Genomic DNA, 18,254 nt, shown 5'->3' with positions numbered 1-18,254 from the left:
AGAGCCCCTTCCTGCAGCGCTCGCCTGGTTCTCGAGGCCTTCTGCGGCAGATGCGGAGGAACAGCAGGGAGCGGGCGGGGCCGCCGCTGAGGATGCGGCGGACGAGGCAGAGGCCGAGATCATTCAGCTGCTGAAGCGAGCCAAGGTGAGGCTTCGTGAGCCCTTGTGAGCGAGGCCTTCCCTATAGTTTGCCGAAACGTGGATGGAGGCTCGGAGGATAAAATTGCCCAAAATTAGATGGATCATCAGAGGGGGAAGGTTGGGATCCATTCAGTCTGGTCCGTCTCTAAAACCTGCAGTAAAATTGCTGCAGTCTCAAGTGCAGGTGGAGATGGCACCCTTGGCATATTTCTTTTGTTTGAACAAATTATTGAAAATGTTTTATGGTTGTTTTTAATCAATTAACCAGCCAAGATGAAGTGGGCATTATTTGCACATACTACAATCCTTAAAATGCAATTCTTTCTTTTCTCCATATCTTTTTTTTCCCTTAATATTCCCCTCTTTTTTTTTTCACCCCAGGCTCTCTCAGTTTGCTGTTTACATTCTGTCTCCACTGTAAGGCCTCATCTACCTCTCAGACTTAAAAATGCCCCAAACCAAACTCTTCCTCTTGAATGCCTTTCCAACACATTCTTTATCTTTATGACCATCAGTTTCTCAGCATCATTCCTAAAACTTGTGGTACTCTATCATTGCCTTCCAGTACACAGCCGTAATTCCTGTTGCCACCAAATGCAAAATATTTTTCAAATATGGCCCATTTCTCTATTTCCCTTGCTGTTGTCATCCTAGTGCAGTCACTGTCACCAACTGGAAGAGGGTCTTTTGACCCTCTACAATTCCTTTTCCATACATCAGTCTTAGTGATACCTACGATGCATTTTCCATACTGCAGCCTTAGTGATATTTTAAAGATGCAAATCAGCTCACATCACTCTTGCCTGACAACTCTGAGAAATTTCCCACTGCACTTGTTAAAATTCAGACTCTTTGCCATGGTCAGCAAGATCCTAAGATCTAAACCAGCCTACCTCACCCATTCATTTGCAGTAATGCTCTGGCTCACCATTCTTCACATTTCTTTCCTGGTAGTTCTTCTGAAGAACCATTCTCTTCAACCTGTACAGGCTTCACTCATTCTTTGTGGGTCATTCTTCCTCCCAATTCCAAATTGGGTTGACATACTGTCACCCTTTGTTCCTCAGTTTAATTCTTATTTCTTTGGAAGACTTCCCTGATTTCCATTGGAGGAGACTCCTTCTCACTTGCCTTTTTTTTTCTGGGGATTGAATCCAGGGCCTTGTGCATGCAAGGCAAGCACTCTATCAACTGAGCTATAACCTCAGGCCCCCGTCCTTCTCACTTCTTTCCATTGTTTTTCTTCATAGCTATTAATTAATGAATTGTAATTAAGCCTATTTTCCCCAGATGGTCCCCTTCAGCCTAAAGGAAGGAAGAGAAAAAGAGGATGAGCTGGGTGCACTGGTGCGTGGCTGTAATCCCAGTGGCTTGGGAGGCTGAGACTGGAGGATCACAAGTTTAAGACCAGCCTTGGCAAATTCATGAGACCCTGTCTCAAAATAAAACATAAAAAGGGATAGGGAGGTGACTCAGTGGTTAAGTGCCCCTGGGTTCAATCCTTGGTACCAAAAAAAAAAAAAAAAAAAAAAGGAAAAAGATGAAGGACAAACAGATTTCTTATAAAATATGATATAAAGATTTCTCACATTCCTTCTGCCTGCATCTATTGGCCAAAACTTCATTACACATAGCCACATATAGCTGCCAGGGAGGCTGACCTCCTTGTCATCTATAAACAATGCTTGGTGCATAGTAGGAGTCAGTAAATATCTGATGAATGAATAGCTTCTTTCTATGAATTGGGATGTATAGCCATCTGTACTTCTTTCTGGAAGCACATGCATGTGCTTTCCTTATACATCATTTAATGTTATTTTCTTTTTCTTCTTTTTTTAGTTGAGCATCATGAAAGATGAACCAGAAGAGGCTGAGCTAATATTGCATGATGCTCTTCGCCTTGCCTATCAGAGCGATAACCTGAAAGCCATCACTTACACTTATGATTTGGTAACTCTTCTAATCAGAGCTACTGATGAAGAAGGGTGGATGCTTGAAAAGGATTTTTCTTCCTGATTTCTATTCCTGACTGTTGGGGTGTTGGAAAGCTCTATTTTCATTGTTGTCATTTTCTTTTTTCTTTTAAACCATTGGCAGAATCACTTATGAGACGTCTCAATTCCCAACCAAAAAGAAACAAATAGCTTTTGTTTCTTTAATGATAAGTAGATCTAGATTTCATTTATTATCAACAGTATATGCAACAAAGTATTTGCTTCTTATACCATTGCTGTACTGTGCTAGCAGATTAACTGGTGACATACTTTATCCACTTTGAACTTTTGTTTTTTTAATTCAGAGGGTGACTGCCAAAGGGAATCATTAGCTTAAAGGTTTTTGGATAAGTAGGAACACAGTGCTCTAAACTGAACAATTTGTAATTTGCTTTCAGATGGCCAACTTAGCGTTTATACGGGGCCAACTAGAAAATGTAAGTAAATCATTTTGAAATATTTTGAATTTGTGAAATACGAGCCTCTAGGGAACTGCAATAGTAATGATACAGGCTAAGCTACTATGACCCAGAATATAGTGATTCAGAGAGGATGAAGTTATTTCTCTTTTTTTTGACATATATTTTTTAGTTGTAGTTGGACACAATACCTTTATTTTTATTTATTTTTATGTGGTGTGACCTTGGCCTTGCATGTGCTAGGGAAACACTCTGCCGCTGAGCCACAACACCAGCCCCTGAAGTGAGTCTACATGTAGGTCAAAGACTAAAGGCAAGATAGGCATCTCTGCTGTCTGGTTCAGAAGTCTGGTTCTTTCTAAGCTGCATGGGTGAGCTGACTCACTTCCAGCCTGCAGGAAGGGAGAAAAAGAAGATGAAGGGCAAGCAGCATCCTTATAAGTTATGATTTAAAAAGTTCATATTCTTCCTGCATGCAACTCCTGGCCACAATTTCATTATATGACTACATGTAGCTTTAAGGAAGGCTGATCTGCTAAAAATTGAGGGGATTTTATAGCCATAATGATGGGAGAGTGACTATTGGGGCCAATTTGCAATCTCTGCCACAGTGATTTGATGAGAAGTTGATTTCTACTCATCCACAGAGTAGATTAAGATACATAGGATGTGGGACCCTGATACTTTGGTCCATTTTCCTTCCAAAAAAGTACTTTTCTGTGTGTTTGGGGTGTGTGTGTTTGTGTGTGTACATATGTGTACGTACATAGGAGTGCTACATCAGACTGACACTTAGAATCCAAGGGTCATGTAGAGAATTGGGCCCAAATGAAAAATCTTTTCCTTATGCTTTTAGGCAGAACAACTTTTTAAAGCAACAATGAGTTATCTGCTTGGAGGGGGCATGAAGCAGGTAAGAATATTGCCTATTATTGGCCCCTCATTGAAGCGGTTTTTAAAATAATCTTCCTGAAAACTTCTCCTCCAGTCTTCAATGTGTGCTTTGACCAAAAAAGGTGAATTTTTTGCTCCCGTACCTCTATAAAAATGGCCAATCTTTCACTAATTCAAAAGCATGGTTGCTGAGAACTTCAATAATTTCTCTAAAAGTCAAGAAGTTGAACTGAAATAATCTGTGAGGAAGTTTTACTTGTCATGAATTACCTTTATTTCTCTCTCCCAATAGGAAGACAATGCAATAATTGAAATCTCCCTAAAACTGGCCAGTATCTATGCTGCTCAGAATAGGTAAGTGTGGTTAGAATGTAGGTGTAACAGTGGCGAGAGAATGGGCTTGTGGGCAGGAAACTCTGATTCTAGGGTGTCATATAATCTTCATTTACCTACAAGTCATCAGGGTCTTCAAAAAATTGACTTTCACCTTTCAATTGTCCCATCCCTTGTCTTAGCAGTCTTCAGGCTTTTCCAGTTCTGCCCTGCTTTTTCCTTTAGCTTGCTGAGAGAAAGCACACAGCCCTCACACCTGGCTGTGTGATAAAGCTAGTCAAGTTTTTTGTTCCTGCTTGAAGCGAGAAGGGAAGTTAAAATGTGAACTGGGAACCGTAGTTAGCTCTTCCTAAAAGTGGAGAGAGCAATGTAAAATTGCTGGGGATAATACACTTTGAGAAAACCACTTTCTTTCTTTCTTTCTTCTTTTTTTTTTTTTAATATTTTTTTAGTTGTAAATGGATCTTTTATTTATTTATTTATATGTGGTGCTGAGGATCGAACCCAGGGCCCACATGCCAGGCAACTGCTCTTCCACTGAGCCACAACTCCAGCCCCAAGAAACCACTCTCTTGATATAGGCATCAGCAAAAGAAGTTGTTAGGTATCAAGGTACATGGTGAGAGTCACTGTGGGAGTATCTTGTGGCTCATTTTCATTATCTATTCTGAGAAAACAGCAGCTTTTTTTTTTCTTTTTTTCCTTTCTTTTGGGTACTGGGGATTGAACCTAGGGGTACTTTACCACTGAGCTATATCCCCAGCCATTTTTTAAATTTTTTATTTTGAAATAGTTTTGCTAAGTTTTGTTGAGGCTAGCCTCGGATTTGCCATTCTCCTGTTTTAGCCTCTGAGCCACTGGGATTAAAGGCTTGTACCACCATGCTTGACAATAAATGGCTATTTTTAAGACGTTAGCAGAAGGTTTTGAATAAAATATTTTGTTTAAATGATTTGACCACTGACCTTATGTAGAATATGTAGAGTTGATGATAGGTAGGTTTCTGGAAGGGGAACTAGCCAAGAGTAGAGGAGAGATCTATAAATAAGTAAGTCATTTCTTATAAAGAAGAAAAATATGCCAGTTACATAGGATGACCTTAGACAACAATTTAGATAACATGCCAAAGGCTGAGAGCACTGATGAATTGAGGGCCTTTTATTCCCATCAGTTTCTAGGTGGAGTTCAAAGAAGAAGCATATAGGATGTAAGCAGAGAACTCTAGACTGGATTTTATTTGGGGTGAGTTTAGGGGGAGAATTAAAACTAGCTTTTTAGTTACTGCAGAATTTGGTGCCAGAGGTTTGCAGTGACATCAAGTCAGATACTATACAAAGGGTTCTTATTGAAGTCCTGGTACTGGTCTCTGCTGTCCTAGTCACAGCGTCTTCATTTTCATCAAGTCCTCTCTGCATTTTGATTGGACAGTAGAACTTCCGAGGGCCTTTGACTTCAAGTTGTCTAAAGAGCTTTAAGTTTGATTGGTACCAGGAAACGTTTTGGCTGAGGTCAATCTTCCTAGGAAGAGTATCAAATAGGAGTAGATGTTGATGGAACTGAACTGCTCAAGTAAGAAGCCAATAAAAACCAATAAAACACAGGAAAGTAATACAATTTATAATCTTGTAGATGTGAAAGCTTTTATAGTATCCATTAATAATTAACCTTTAAGTACTTTTCATTCTGTTTTGTTGAGAGAATCATAAGGTAGAAGACAAGGCCCAGGTCCTGAGGCTTACTTAGAAAGCCTGATACGAGTCAGGAGAGGAATTTTTTTTTTTTTTTTTGTAGCTGTAAACAGCATAAATGTATTTGTTAATTTTATGTGGTGCTGAGCATTGAACACAGTGCCTCAGACATGCCAGGCAAGCGCTGTGCAGCTACAGCCCACACTGGAGGAATTTTTTATAGGCCTCTTGCTCTACTGGGAACATTTTGTGGCAGCCTCTTCCTGCCCCCATGTCTTGGCTGAAAAGGGTCCCTGCTACCAAGGTTTGGGTCCAGAGAAGAAAGGGGATGCTTTTGTTCTAAGAACAGAGTAGCTCATCAGGGTCATCAGCTCTTCCCTGGGAAGGCACTAGAGGAAAAGGTTGAGATTTATAGTGCTACTTCTGGTAAGAAAGTAGAGGCAACATGGAAGAGCAAAAATCAAAACTAAGCTACATAGAGGGGGAATTTCATTTTTGGAACCCAGGGACACTTAGCCACTGATCCACATGCCCAAGTCCTTCTTTATTTTTCATTCTGAGATGGTGTCTCAAAAGAATTGTGAAGGGCCTCGAGTTGCTTTGAATTCTCTTGTCTCAGCTTCATGAGCCACTGGGGTTACAGGTGTGTACTGCCTTGCCCAGACTGAAGGAGAAATTTCTGTCATATTCCTCTGCATCTCTTTATAGAAATCAGGGAGTCAATCTGCATACTTGGATGTCATCTTCAGTTGACCAAGGGTCCAGAACTGGAGTCAGTCTAAATATTGCCATGGCTAAAAGTTTCATTACTTTGGAAAACTTTTATCAAAGACTTATAGTTTGAGAGAAGTATTATACAATCAAAAGCTCCCCAGAAGCTACATGAACGCAGCAATTGGAATCCCCAGTGCAGGGGGAGCTGAGCTTCCCTTTGTTAGGTCATACTTCATATTACTTTGATCAGGTGTGGGCTTTCCCATGCTTACTCATTTGATACTGATATTGGGAGATGATGAAAGACCACTGGTTATGTTGTGAAAATTTTCACAGCATTCCTAGCTTTTCATGTTTTAATTTACCTTAAATAGATTACTTTAGAAAAAATTTTGAGAATTGGTAGATTGATAGCCCAGAGGTACTTTAAGCATAATTCCCACTTCCCTTTATCAATAATGCTGAAACTTGAGCTGGAAAGATGGAGGTAAAAGAAGAGTTTGAGAAAAGGTAAATGGTTGGTTATTGATCTTTGTTTCACAGACAAGAATTTGCTCTCGCTGGCTATGAATTCTGCATTTCAACTTTAGAGGAAAAAATTGAACGAGAAAAGGAATTATCAGAAGATGTTATGTCAGGTAGGAAACCGGACTCTTCTGGATGTTGTGTTTTCTCCACAAAAGGCTTATGTCTGTGTCAGGGAGGGTAAGATATCCATTGTTCACTGTGACTCTAATATTATGAAGTCTGGAATAAGATGGGACATTTTGTTTGAATTTTTTGATAGCTCTTTTGTTTGTATTTTTTATTTGAACTGTTCTTTGAAGATGTGTTCATAAATTATCAGTCAATTTTAATCTATATATAACCTCCAAGAAATTGGGAAGCAGAAAGGGAAGGCCTTTCTCTTACCTCTTAGTTCCACTACTAGATTTCTTTCTTTCTTTCTTTTTTTTGGTGGTGGGGTGCTGGGAATTTAACCCAGAGCTTTGTGTACGTGAGGCAAGCCCTCTACCAACTGAGCTATATCCCCGGCCCCTCAACTACCAGTCAGAATGCAATAATTACTTTTCTTAATAGCAGTAGGTTAAGGAAAGACAGAAAGAAGCTTTGCGTTTTTTCCACACTTGTAGAAACTGGAAATGGAATGAGGTTGGCTGGAACCCTTCAAAGGGTGTGCCATTTTGGGTTTCTTAATTTTATTTAAAGTATTGGGAGTTTTCAGATTTGACATTTGTTCAGTAACTTCTTTCATACCTGCCGTATGCCAAGAGCTAGTGAGATATTAGGGATCCCGTGGTCATAATTCATGAAGTAAGACACCATGATAGAGTTATCTTCCAATTCTTTCTTGAACATAACATCAGTTTTTCTTCTCCATCACTCTACTAAAGCCACTTCTCTCAGAGTCACCAAATCTAGCAGTCATTTTCTCAATCCTTAGCTTTCTTATTCATTAGCACTTTTACTTGGGATTAATCTCTTCTACTGGAAATACATTCCTTTGATTTTGGGGCACCTTACTCATGTCTTTCCCTTACTGACCTCAAGTGGTGGTGGACTTCAGAGCTGTCCACACTCTCCACTTTTTCCTCTGCCCTCATGCCCTAGGAGAGACCATGTACTCTCATACTTTTTAGATTTACATCTTCAGACCCAGCTTGCACCTGAATAGCAGACTTATGGGTATGATTGCCTACCTGTCATCTTGACTTGAATGGTGAATGGTCATCTCACATTTAACATATCTAGAATGGATCTTTTCAATTCTGTCACTCACAAATTTGTTTCTACACAAGTCAGTCCAGGTTAGTAAGTGGCACTAATAATCATCCAGTTGCTTAGCCATAAAGCTTTGGCCCAGTTGCTTTGGACCTATAAGGCCCTCTGTGATCTGTCCCCCACCAACCTTTCCTACATCATCCATTGCACTCTCCTTGCTCATTCCATTCTTACCACACTGAATCTCTGTTGTTCTTGCACATCCCAAGTTCATGCCATCTTTTTTTTTTTTTTTTTTCAGGGGGTGGGGTGGTACCGAGGATTGAACTCAGGGATCCTCAACCACTGAGCCACAACCCCAGCTCTATTTTGTATTCTCTTTAGAGACAGGGTCTCACTGAGTTGCTTAGCACCTTGCCATTGCTGAGGCTGGCTTTGAACTTCGGATCTTCCTGTCTCAGCTTCCTGAGATGCTGGGATTACAGGCGTGTGCTAGTTTATCCCACCATGCCATCTTTAAGGCCTTTTTGCTTAATATTTTCTCTGTCTAGATTGTTCTCCCATATTCTTCCATGGGTAGCTGCCTCACTTTATTCAGATCTCTGCTCAGATATTTCTTCAGAGGCTTATCCTGACTAAAATAATCATCTCTTCCTACATAGTATTATTTACCTCTTTAACTTTTCTTCATCATGCTTTAAAGTAGAGATCTGTGTTATGTGCTTGTCTGAATTACCAATAAAAGTATATTTTTGTTCAAGCATTTTTAGTTTTTGTCTTCCCTATCAAAGAGGGATCAAGACATCATCTGGGGGCTGGGGCTGTAGCTCAGTGATAGAGTGCTTGCCTTGCAAATGTGAGGCACTGGGTTCAATCCTTCAATCCTCAGCACCACATAATAAATAAATATAGTGTGTCTAAGAAATATTAAAAAAAAATCTGTTTTGCTATTACTAAATCCTCAGAACCTATAGTAGTGCCTGGCATATAATAGAAGCTCAGAAGACTCAAGAAAAATGAGTAAGCAAATACAATTTTAGTGTAGCATGGAAGTGCTATAAGAAAACTAACAAAAGGTGTGAAAACAAATCTGTCAAGTGTGTGAACTAACTACTAGTTGAATGTTTGACCTTAGTGTAGGAGTGTATATCTTTTTCAATTCCAAAAGCCCAGTTATCATTTAAAAAAAAATGAAGAAAAGCCTAAAGAAAAATGTAAAGGTCATCATCCTTAATCCTGCTGCTAAGAAAGAACTATTTTTTAGAGTATGTCTTTTTTGGCTTTTCCTCTCATGCAGTTTATGTTTTAAGAAATAAATTAGGGGGGCTGGGGTTGTGGCTCAGCGGTAGAGTGCTAGTTGAGCACGCGTGAGGTCCTGGGATCGATCCTCAGCACCACATACAAATAAACAAGTGAAATGGAGATATCATGTCCAATTACAACTAAAAACTAAATAAATATTAAAAAAAAAGAAATAAATTAGGGACCATATGTAACCTGAGTGTTTTTTGTTTTTTTTCTTGGTGCTGAGAATTGAAACCAGGGTCTTGTGCATGCATGGCAAGCGTGCTACCAACTGAACTACATCCCCAGCCCCTATAACCTAATTTAAAAAAAAAAAATTTTTTTTTTAGTTTTAGATGGGCACAATACCTTTATTTATTTATTTATTTATTTTTATATGGTACTGAGGATCGAACCTGGTGCCCCATACATTTGAGGCAAGTGCTATGCTACTGAGCCACAATCTCAGCCCTAACATGATTTTTAAAAAAAATATATATTTTAGTTGTAAATGGACCTTTATTTTATTTATATATGGTGCTGAGACTTGAACCCGGTGCCTCACACATGCTAGGCAAGGGCTATACCACTGAGCCACAACCCCAGCCCCCTAACCTGATTTTTAATAGCTAGTAAATATAATATGGAAATACTTTTCCTAGATAAAGGAATTCTTGCTGGATAGAGCAAGCTAATTTCTATTGTAAACATATAATTTTATTTCTAGAGAAATAAATTCTTTCTCAGGTTTGTACAAAGCAAATCATTTATCAAAGAAGACATTACTAAAAATTATATTAAAAACTTGGTCTGAAAGGGCATGGTGGTACACGCCTGTAATCCCAGCGGCTCAGGAGGTCAAGGCAGGAGGATTTTGAGTTTAAAGCCAGCCTCAGCAAAAAAGTAAGTTGCTAAGCAACTCAGTGAGACCCCTACTCTAAGTAAAATACAAAATAGGGCTGGGGATGTGGCTTAGTGATCAAGTGCCCCTGATTCAATCCCTGGTACCAAAAACAACTATAAAAAAACAAACTAAAAAAACCTGGTCTGGAGTCTTTGCTTCCCTGTATTATAGATCGATATGTGATTACTGAGGAAATGTCTATAAAAATCTGTGAAAATGTAGTTACAAAATAGTATAATTAATAAGACCCTAATTTTCTAAAATACTGAAGATTAAATATAGGCAGAGAACAGGGGTTGAATGACTTTCCCTGATTGGTAGATTTATAGGAGATTTATATTTCATATGTTTTTCTGGATATTCTATAATTTTTTACTGTAAATTTATATTTTTTCTCTTCAAACTTAATTTTTTTTTAAGTTGTTGATGGACCTTTATGTTATTTATTCTTATGCATTGCTGAGAATTGAACCCAGGGCCTCACACATGCTAGTCAAGTGCTCTACCACTGAGGGGCAACCCCAGCCCTGAAACTTAATTTTTGTTGTTAACAATATATCATATAAAAAAGTCAAATAGTATTTCAGGGCTTAATTTACAATAGCATTTCCTTGCCACACTTCATTCCATCTATTTTCAACGCAACTAATTTCTTCTGATATTTACTTTCATATTTCTAAGTTATGTAAAATTTGCTATTACTTGATTTATTACTTTAGGAAGCTATGGACTTATGGAAGAGTGAAGATTTAGCACAAGTTGTGCTTATGTACAAATATTCCCTTTGTTAAGTAGTGTTATCAGCTGAGCCAGAGATATGATTATATAACTATGTTTACAACTTTATGTACAACTTTTCATTTTTCTCTGGGATAACTTTTTTGGTTGCTTGGTTTTATATTTCTAGGACCTGTTATTCATTTTATAATAGTACTTGCTTTCTTCAGTTCCAGACCCTTATGGTGTTCCTGGAAGCTGGTTGGCTTCTCTCTCACTGGTATGTCTGGCTGTAGGCATTCAGTTGTCATTTCCCTTTTATGTGCTTAGTAACTTACCATTTTCTCTCTGCTTTGTATTGTCTGTAGTTTTTTAAAAAACATTTATTTTTTAATTGTAGGTGTACATAATACCTTTGTTTTATTTTAATATGGTGCTGAGAGTCAAACCCAGTGCCTCACGTATGCTAAAAAAGCACTCTACCACTGAGCCACACCCCAGCCCCTTACCTGTAATTTTTTGGTATCATCTCCCTTGATTTTTCTCTACTTTCTTTAGCCTTGTAGCTTTATAATGGCATATCCACATTGTAGTATAGTTCTCTGTTATTGGACATCAGTGTATTTATTTTTTTTAAATACATTAGCATTGAACTTCTGGATCAAAAGTAATACATTTTAAGATTGTTGATGAATATTGCCAAATTTTGAAATAACTGCTAGTTTACATTTTCTGTTTTACTATTTGTTTACTTTGTGACTTGGTCAAATTAATTAATTTCTTTGTGCTTTGATCTTTAGTATGAGATTGAGTAATTTCTCAGCAGATCTTTGAATGATTGAATGAATTGATGTATATAAAGTATTATAATGATGCCTAATAATAATAGGTGCTCAAAAGTGTTAACTATTATTGGTTTTTATTATTGTGATAAAGCTGTGTCCCCCTTTTCCCAAAAATTCATTAATTTTTTTTATAACCTTTGTAAGCCTCATGATGTGACATTGTTGTATACCCCAGCTTTTTTTTTTTCTTCTCCTCCTCCGATAAGCAGTGAGGTGTGTATCATTTGTTTGTTTTCTTAAGTAAGACTATTAACCCTTGGTTTTTGAGTTCCCTCTCCTTATTTGTATTTATAAAGTGATTGATTTTTTTTTTTCCAAATAGGAAATGTGAAACTAACATTTGTATAGTTTAAAGAATAAGAACAGGAAGTGACAGTGAATTACTAGATCCTTGGATGCCTTGTGTCTCTGCACTGTGTGTGCCTAACCCCAGTCTCTTTTTCCTTGTTACCTCATTACCAAAAGCTCAGTTTCCTTGTCTGATTCCAATTTGATAAGGAGGACATGGTTTTGAGAAAAAGGAAAAAGAAGGTTTATTGCTTTGCTATTAAAGGAGAAGCACAGGGACTCCAGTTCCAGAGGCTGTGGTTCTGCCTATCAGGGAGAATAGAGGGTTTTTAAAGAAACTCTTCAAAGGCTGTATTCCAGGTGTCCCTTGACAGGGGGTCCCAGGTATACTTCATAGATCTCCCTCCTGTGGGGGTATGTGCTCAAGGATAGATAACTTTGCCCTAGGATGGGAAAAGGTAATCTCTTGTTCCCTGCCCCAGATTAGGGAAGGGGAGAGGGAGGGAGAATAGGAAAAGGAAAAACATCCCTTTTAAAATAATCCTCAACAGCATACTTCAGGGACACAGCCACATCAATGTTTATAGCAGCACAATTCACAATAGCTAAATTGTGGAACCAACCTAGATAAAGAAACTGTGGTATATATACAATGGAATACTACTCAGCATTAAAAGAGAATAAAATCATGGCATTTACAGGTAAATGAATGGAGCTGGAGAATATCATGCTAAGCGAAGTAAGCCAATCTCCCAAAACCAAATGCCAAGTGTTTTCTCTGTTATGTGGATGTTGATCCATATGGGGATGGGGGTCGGAGCATGGGAGGAATGGAGGAATTTTAGATAGGGCAAAGGGGAGGGGGGGGAAGAGAAGAAGGGACATGGGGGTAGGAAAGAATGAGATGGACATCATTATCCTAAGTTCATGTATGAACAAATGGTGCGACTCTACTTTGTGTACAACCAAAGATATGAAAAATTGTGCTCTGTATGTGTACTATGAATTGAAATGCATTCTGCTGTCATATATAACAAATTAGAATAAATTAAAAAAAATAAGCCTTTGAGCAGTGTGGGTGAAGTGGACCACTGTTAGACCCTTCCTGTTATCAGGTGGAATTATTATTTATAGGAGCAAGAGGGTAGTTCTCACTGCATCTTGCACCCCACAAATATTCAGAGATAAATTGAGAGAAAATAGGTTTTATTCAAAGCCCGCTTTGAAGGAAGGTAGAAGAAATTTTTTAATCCAAAATTTTCATCTCTAGAGGCTCTGGGGAAGGAAATCTTTCAAAGAAGAGGCAAAGAGGAAACATAGTGGGACAAAAGGCAGGAAATATGCATATGCAGATTTTAGTATCCTGTGCAAACAGGCCACTTTTAGCTTCTTAGGTGTCTCCTAGCGCCTTTACTCTCAGTGTAAGGAAATAAAAGTTGCAGAAATACAATAATTAGGAAGTTGTCCTTCATTTCAGCCTGTTTCATTTCTACCCAAGATACTGCTCTCCTTAATTTTGCTAAAGCATTCATTTGCTTTTCTTTAGTTTTACTGTGCATTCCTTTAGAAGATATTTTTATGGTTCCTTATTAAAACTTACATAATGAATCACATAGTATGTATTCAGTTTAGGGATTTTTATGACTTGCATGAGACAAATCTTTTGGAATTCAATCTAAATTTCTTGGTTTATTTCTTTTGCTTTTACTAATTGTTAATCAGTACTAACCAAATAACTATTCTGTGCTGGGTGGTGTTCTAGGATTCCAGTAGCAGCAAGTAAAGCAAATGTCCCTGCTCTTCTGAAGCTTCATGCTTAGAAAAGTATTTTTCACCTTTAAAATAAGTTGAATATTCCCCCATCCTTCTAAGTTTCTCTTTAAACTTTTTATCTGGAATTTATTTTTGTGTGAAATTGATAACTACTTTTCTTTTTTCTCTTTCGGTATTGGTGATGGAACCCAGGGCCTCATCCATGCCAGGCAAGCACTCTTACCACTAAGTTATGCCCCAATCTTTTCTGTTTTCATTTTGAAACAGTCTTGCTAAGTTGCTGAGTTTAGCCCTCAAACTTGGGATCCTATTTCTCAGCCTTTCAACTAGCTGCAATTACAGATGTATGCCTCCACTCTCAGTTGATAACTACTTTCTTCAAGAGAATAATCATCATTAAGAAATTTGGTGTCTGACCTCCCTGCCCCTCACCGCCCCCCCTTTAGGGCTTTCTATTATGATTTATTCATCTGATGAGTCTTGCAGCAGTAAAAATTATTGAGTTTTATGAGTTACATATTTGAGTTATATTATAAAACAGCTAACACATGCTCCTCTTTTAAAATTTCTTCCCATTTTCACATGAATTTTATATTCTGAACTTCAGAACTGTTTTGTAAATTTCCTAAAGTATTTTGAGACCAAAGTATTAGATTCATATTATATTGATATAAATTACTTGAGGAGATTGCCATCTGATTGAGTTAGAAAACCTTTACTACAAATAGTAGCAGAAAATGTCAAATAAATTAGATTAAACTGTACAGGCACTTTTTCTCAAGTAACTGGCAGTTCAGTGATTAGCCAGGCTGTTGAGTAAATCCTGAATGATCAGAATTGTCTATCATAGTAACTTATGTATGTACCTTTTGTATAATAACTTTATGTATCTGAGATCATTGTATTTCTTTTCCAGTTCTTAATTTTATGGGTTTATTTCTTTTCTTTAAATTAGTAAGATTTTTCACATTGATTCTTCCTGCTCATACTCTTCTGAGTTATTTTCATTTTCATATTTTAAGTAATCCAAATATTTCTGGATATAATATTTGATTGGATGAGAACTTGAAATCTGGAGCTTGAATTTGGAGTTTGAATCCTGGATCTACCACTGATTAGCACTGTTATTGTGGACAAGATATTTTTCAGTTTCTTCATTGGTAAAACAAGAGTAATAATAGAAGCTACCTCAGAGAATTAAATGCCCTAAGATTGATAAACATTTATACTTAAAAGTTTTATGCAATGTAGTTATCAAGCTAATTATTTAGTGGCTCCTCACCCTCAATTGATGATCTTTCTAACCATTATATTCATTGTATCTTCTTGATTTTGGCAATTTTGTTGATCTTTTCAAAGAGCCAGATTTTTGTTTTTCTCTATGTTGTTTTTCGGTTTCACTTATTTCCACTCTAATCTTTATTACATCTTTCCTGTTTTGGCTTTATTTTGTGTGTCTCAACTTTCCCGCAAGTTTCCTAGGTGAAAAACTAGGCTAATAATTTTTTTCCTAAATAGGCCTTTGTAATTATAAAATTTACCTGCATCTAACAGATTTTGATACATTATAATTTCATTTTCATGTATCTCAAAGTACTTTCTAATTCTTATAATTTCTTTGAACCTTTGGCTATTTAGGAATGTGTTTATTAATTAACAAATATTTGTGAATTTCTCACATTTCCTTCTGTTAATTCTCATTTTATACCATTGTGATCAGACAGTACACTTTATGTGAGGTCCAGTCCTTTTAAAGTTTGAGACTTGTTTTTATAGCTTCACATGTGGTTTATTCTGGTGAATGTTGCATGTGCAAATTTGAGACAAGTGTGTGTGTTGTCTTGTTGGTTGGAGTGTTTTATGTCTGTTAGGTCTAGTGGGTTGATAGTGTTGTTTTCTATATCCATATTTTGTCTAGTTTTTCAAGATGAAATTTTATTGTGATCTTTCTTCATTATACACATTTCTATGATCTGCTTAAACAATCCCAAATATATATGCATATACACATGAATATATGTACATTATATGTATATCTTTATTGCATATTATCCCTTCATCAGATAAATGATCTTTTCCCTATTTTTAAGTTTTTCCACAAATTTTAGTTTTATGATTTCTACTATTTCTTATTCTTAGATTTTTGTGAGTCATTTTTTCAGTGACTTTTGTGAAAGTGGTGTTTTTTTTTTTTAAACTGAATCTCAATTGTCTTGTGATAGGGAATCTTAAAATTAGTATGCAAAGTATTAGTCTAATTTTTGCATTTTAAAAACTGCTTTCCATTTTTGTTACTTCCTTTGTTCTCAGTCCCTCCTTTAGAGAATTTCCCTCATCAGTCTCCATTTTTAGTTTGGAGGAAAGGTACATATATGATTTTCAGCTTTATCAGGAGTAACCTAAAATTTCTTTTTATATTTATTTAGACATATTTAGCTCATTACTGGGAAAAATGTCTGTTTTCACTGTCTTCTGTAAAATGAGCTGAATACACTTTGAACATTCTGCCTTTCCCTTTTCATTATCTGGAAGTATAGACTTAGTGGAACTTACTGTAGAAGAGCACTTCGAAGGTGGTTTATTGGCTGGATATTTTCTAGGATTTGGCAGTCACATTAGTTATGGAGTTGTCTCCGTGAGAATTGCCTGGCTGGTATATGGTGCACATTTTCAACATGAGTGTTTGATGAATGCTTCTCTTCTGCTTGTTTTGGACTTTTATTCAGGAATGTCATTCACCATTGGCTTCTCTCCTCACATTTATCCTTTAAAAAAAATCTTTATTTATTTATTTTTATGTGGTGCTATAGATAGAACCCAGTGCCTCTCATGTGTGAGGCAGGTGCTCTACCATGGAGCCACAGCCCCAGCTTCCACATTTATCCTGTTTTCTTGCATACATTTTGGAGATTTCTTCAGTGTGTTCCACATTACTAATTTATTATTCGGAAGAGTAAATTCTTTTTTTCTTCTTATGGTTCGTTTTAAAAATGTCAAGAAAGGGCTGGGGATGTGGCTCAAGTGGTAGCGCGCTCGCTTGGCATGCGTACGGCTAGGGTTCGATCCTCAGCACCACATACAAACAAAGATGTTATGTCTGCCGAAAACTAAAAAAAAAAAAAATGTCAAGAAAAAGGAAAGTGTGAAGAATTTAACTAATACCCTATTTACCTTCCCCTCGGCTTTGTTAAATGTAAGTATTTTACAATATTTGCTGCTTATTTAGGTGAGTTTAACCCCCCCACACACACACATAATACTCTCCCTGCCTACATGTATCTACTATCCTGAATTGGGTCTTGTTTATCTATTTATTATACTTGTATATATCAGTAAGCAATATTTAATAGTGCTAATATGTTTTAAAACTTTGTAGGAATGGCATCTGCAATTTCCTTTTTTTTGTTTTTAAACATTTATATTTTAGTTGTAGGTGGACACAATACCTTTATTTTATTTTTATGTGGTCCTGAGGATTGAACCCATTGCCTCACACAGTGCCTCAGAGGTGAGCGTTCTTTCCTCTGAGCCACAACCCCAGCCCTGCAATTTGCTTTTTTGACTCAACTTTGTTATTGAGATGTATCTATGTTGATACTAAAAGCAGTTTTTTTTTTTTTTAAACACAGAGGCTATTTACTTATGGAAGTACAACATGTCTTCTGGATTGAATCTGTCCAGAAGAGGCAATTTCCTCTCATTAATCCACTGTTGTGGGTGAGGGGGGAGCCTTTTTTCCACACTGACAAGGAGTGATACACTATAGAGATGGCTCTCACTCATTCATACACTAAAACTGCAGTATGGAAATTCGTGTTGTGAATATATCACAGTGTAAAATTTTTTTGATGATCTAGGGGTATGAAAAAGAATTTCATTGTGGCATCAGTATGTTTCTGATCACTTGTAAAGCAGAACATCTTTTCATGTATTTATTAGCTGTTGAAATTTCTTGCTCTGAAAATTCTATGTATCTTTTTTTGAAAATTAGACTTCTATTTATAAATGATATTTGGGTTCCTTTTGACATAATTATACATATAAGGAATTTGATTTTATTCCCCATTCCCTGTCCAGTTTCCGGCTACTCCCCTCCTCTGCTGATCTTTCTTTCACTCCTTTATTTTTGTTTGGTACTTTCTATATATACATAAGGTAGATATTCCCTTTGGTTTATGTATTATATGACATGGTTCTGTTAGATTCAGTTCATATTTCTTTCCCTTTCCTCCTCCTCCCCTCCACCTCATTCTCCTACTTCTACTCCGCTGATGTTCCCTATATCTTTATATTTGATACCCTTCCTCACTGCCCTCTTTCCCTTATTTTGCTTTCGCTTCCACATAAGAGAAAAAACATTCCCTTGATTTTTCTGAGTCAAGTTTATTTTTCTTAGCATGATTTTCTCCATTTCTGTCCATTTACTGGCAGATGCCATTGTATCATTCTTTTTTTGGGGGGAGGGGCTGAGTAAAACTCCATTGTGTATTCATAGCACATTTTGTTGAACCATTCTTCTATTGTTGGGCATCTGGGTT

General features: G+C 37.1%; 1 protein-coding gene across 1 annotated transcript in view; it reads left to right on the top strand.

Moving 5' to 3' along the window:
• The window catches only part of Ttc19 (tetratricopeptide repeat domain 19), a 28,755-nt gene that overhangs the window by 788 nt on the left and 9,713 nt on the right, over positions 1 to 18,254 (top strand). The window contains 6 exon segments of the mRNA XM_078042937.1: positions 18 to 145; positions 1,981 to 2,091; positions 2,534 to 2,572; positions 3,411 to 3,467; positions 3,741 to 3,802; positions 6,727 to 6,821. Of these exon segments, the coding sequence (XP_077899063.1) occupies positions 18 to 145; positions 1,981 to 2,091; positions 2,534 to 2,572; positions 3,411 to 3,467; positions 3,741 to 3,802; positions 6,727 to 6,821 (492 nt within the window).

The sequence above is a fragment of the Ictidomys tridecemlineatus genome, chromosome 3, assembly GCF_052094955.1.
Source record: "Ictidomys tridecemlineatus isolate mIctTri1 chromosome 3, mIctTri1.hap1, whole genome shotgun sequence".
In the NCBI taxonomy this organism is placed as follows: Eukaryota; Metazoa; Chordata; class Mammalia; order Rodentia; family Sciuridae; genus Ictidomys; species Ictidomys tridecemlineatus.
The sequence above is the reverse complement of the archived record's forward strand: the minus strand, read 5'-3'. Positions and strand labels throughout refer to the sequence as shown.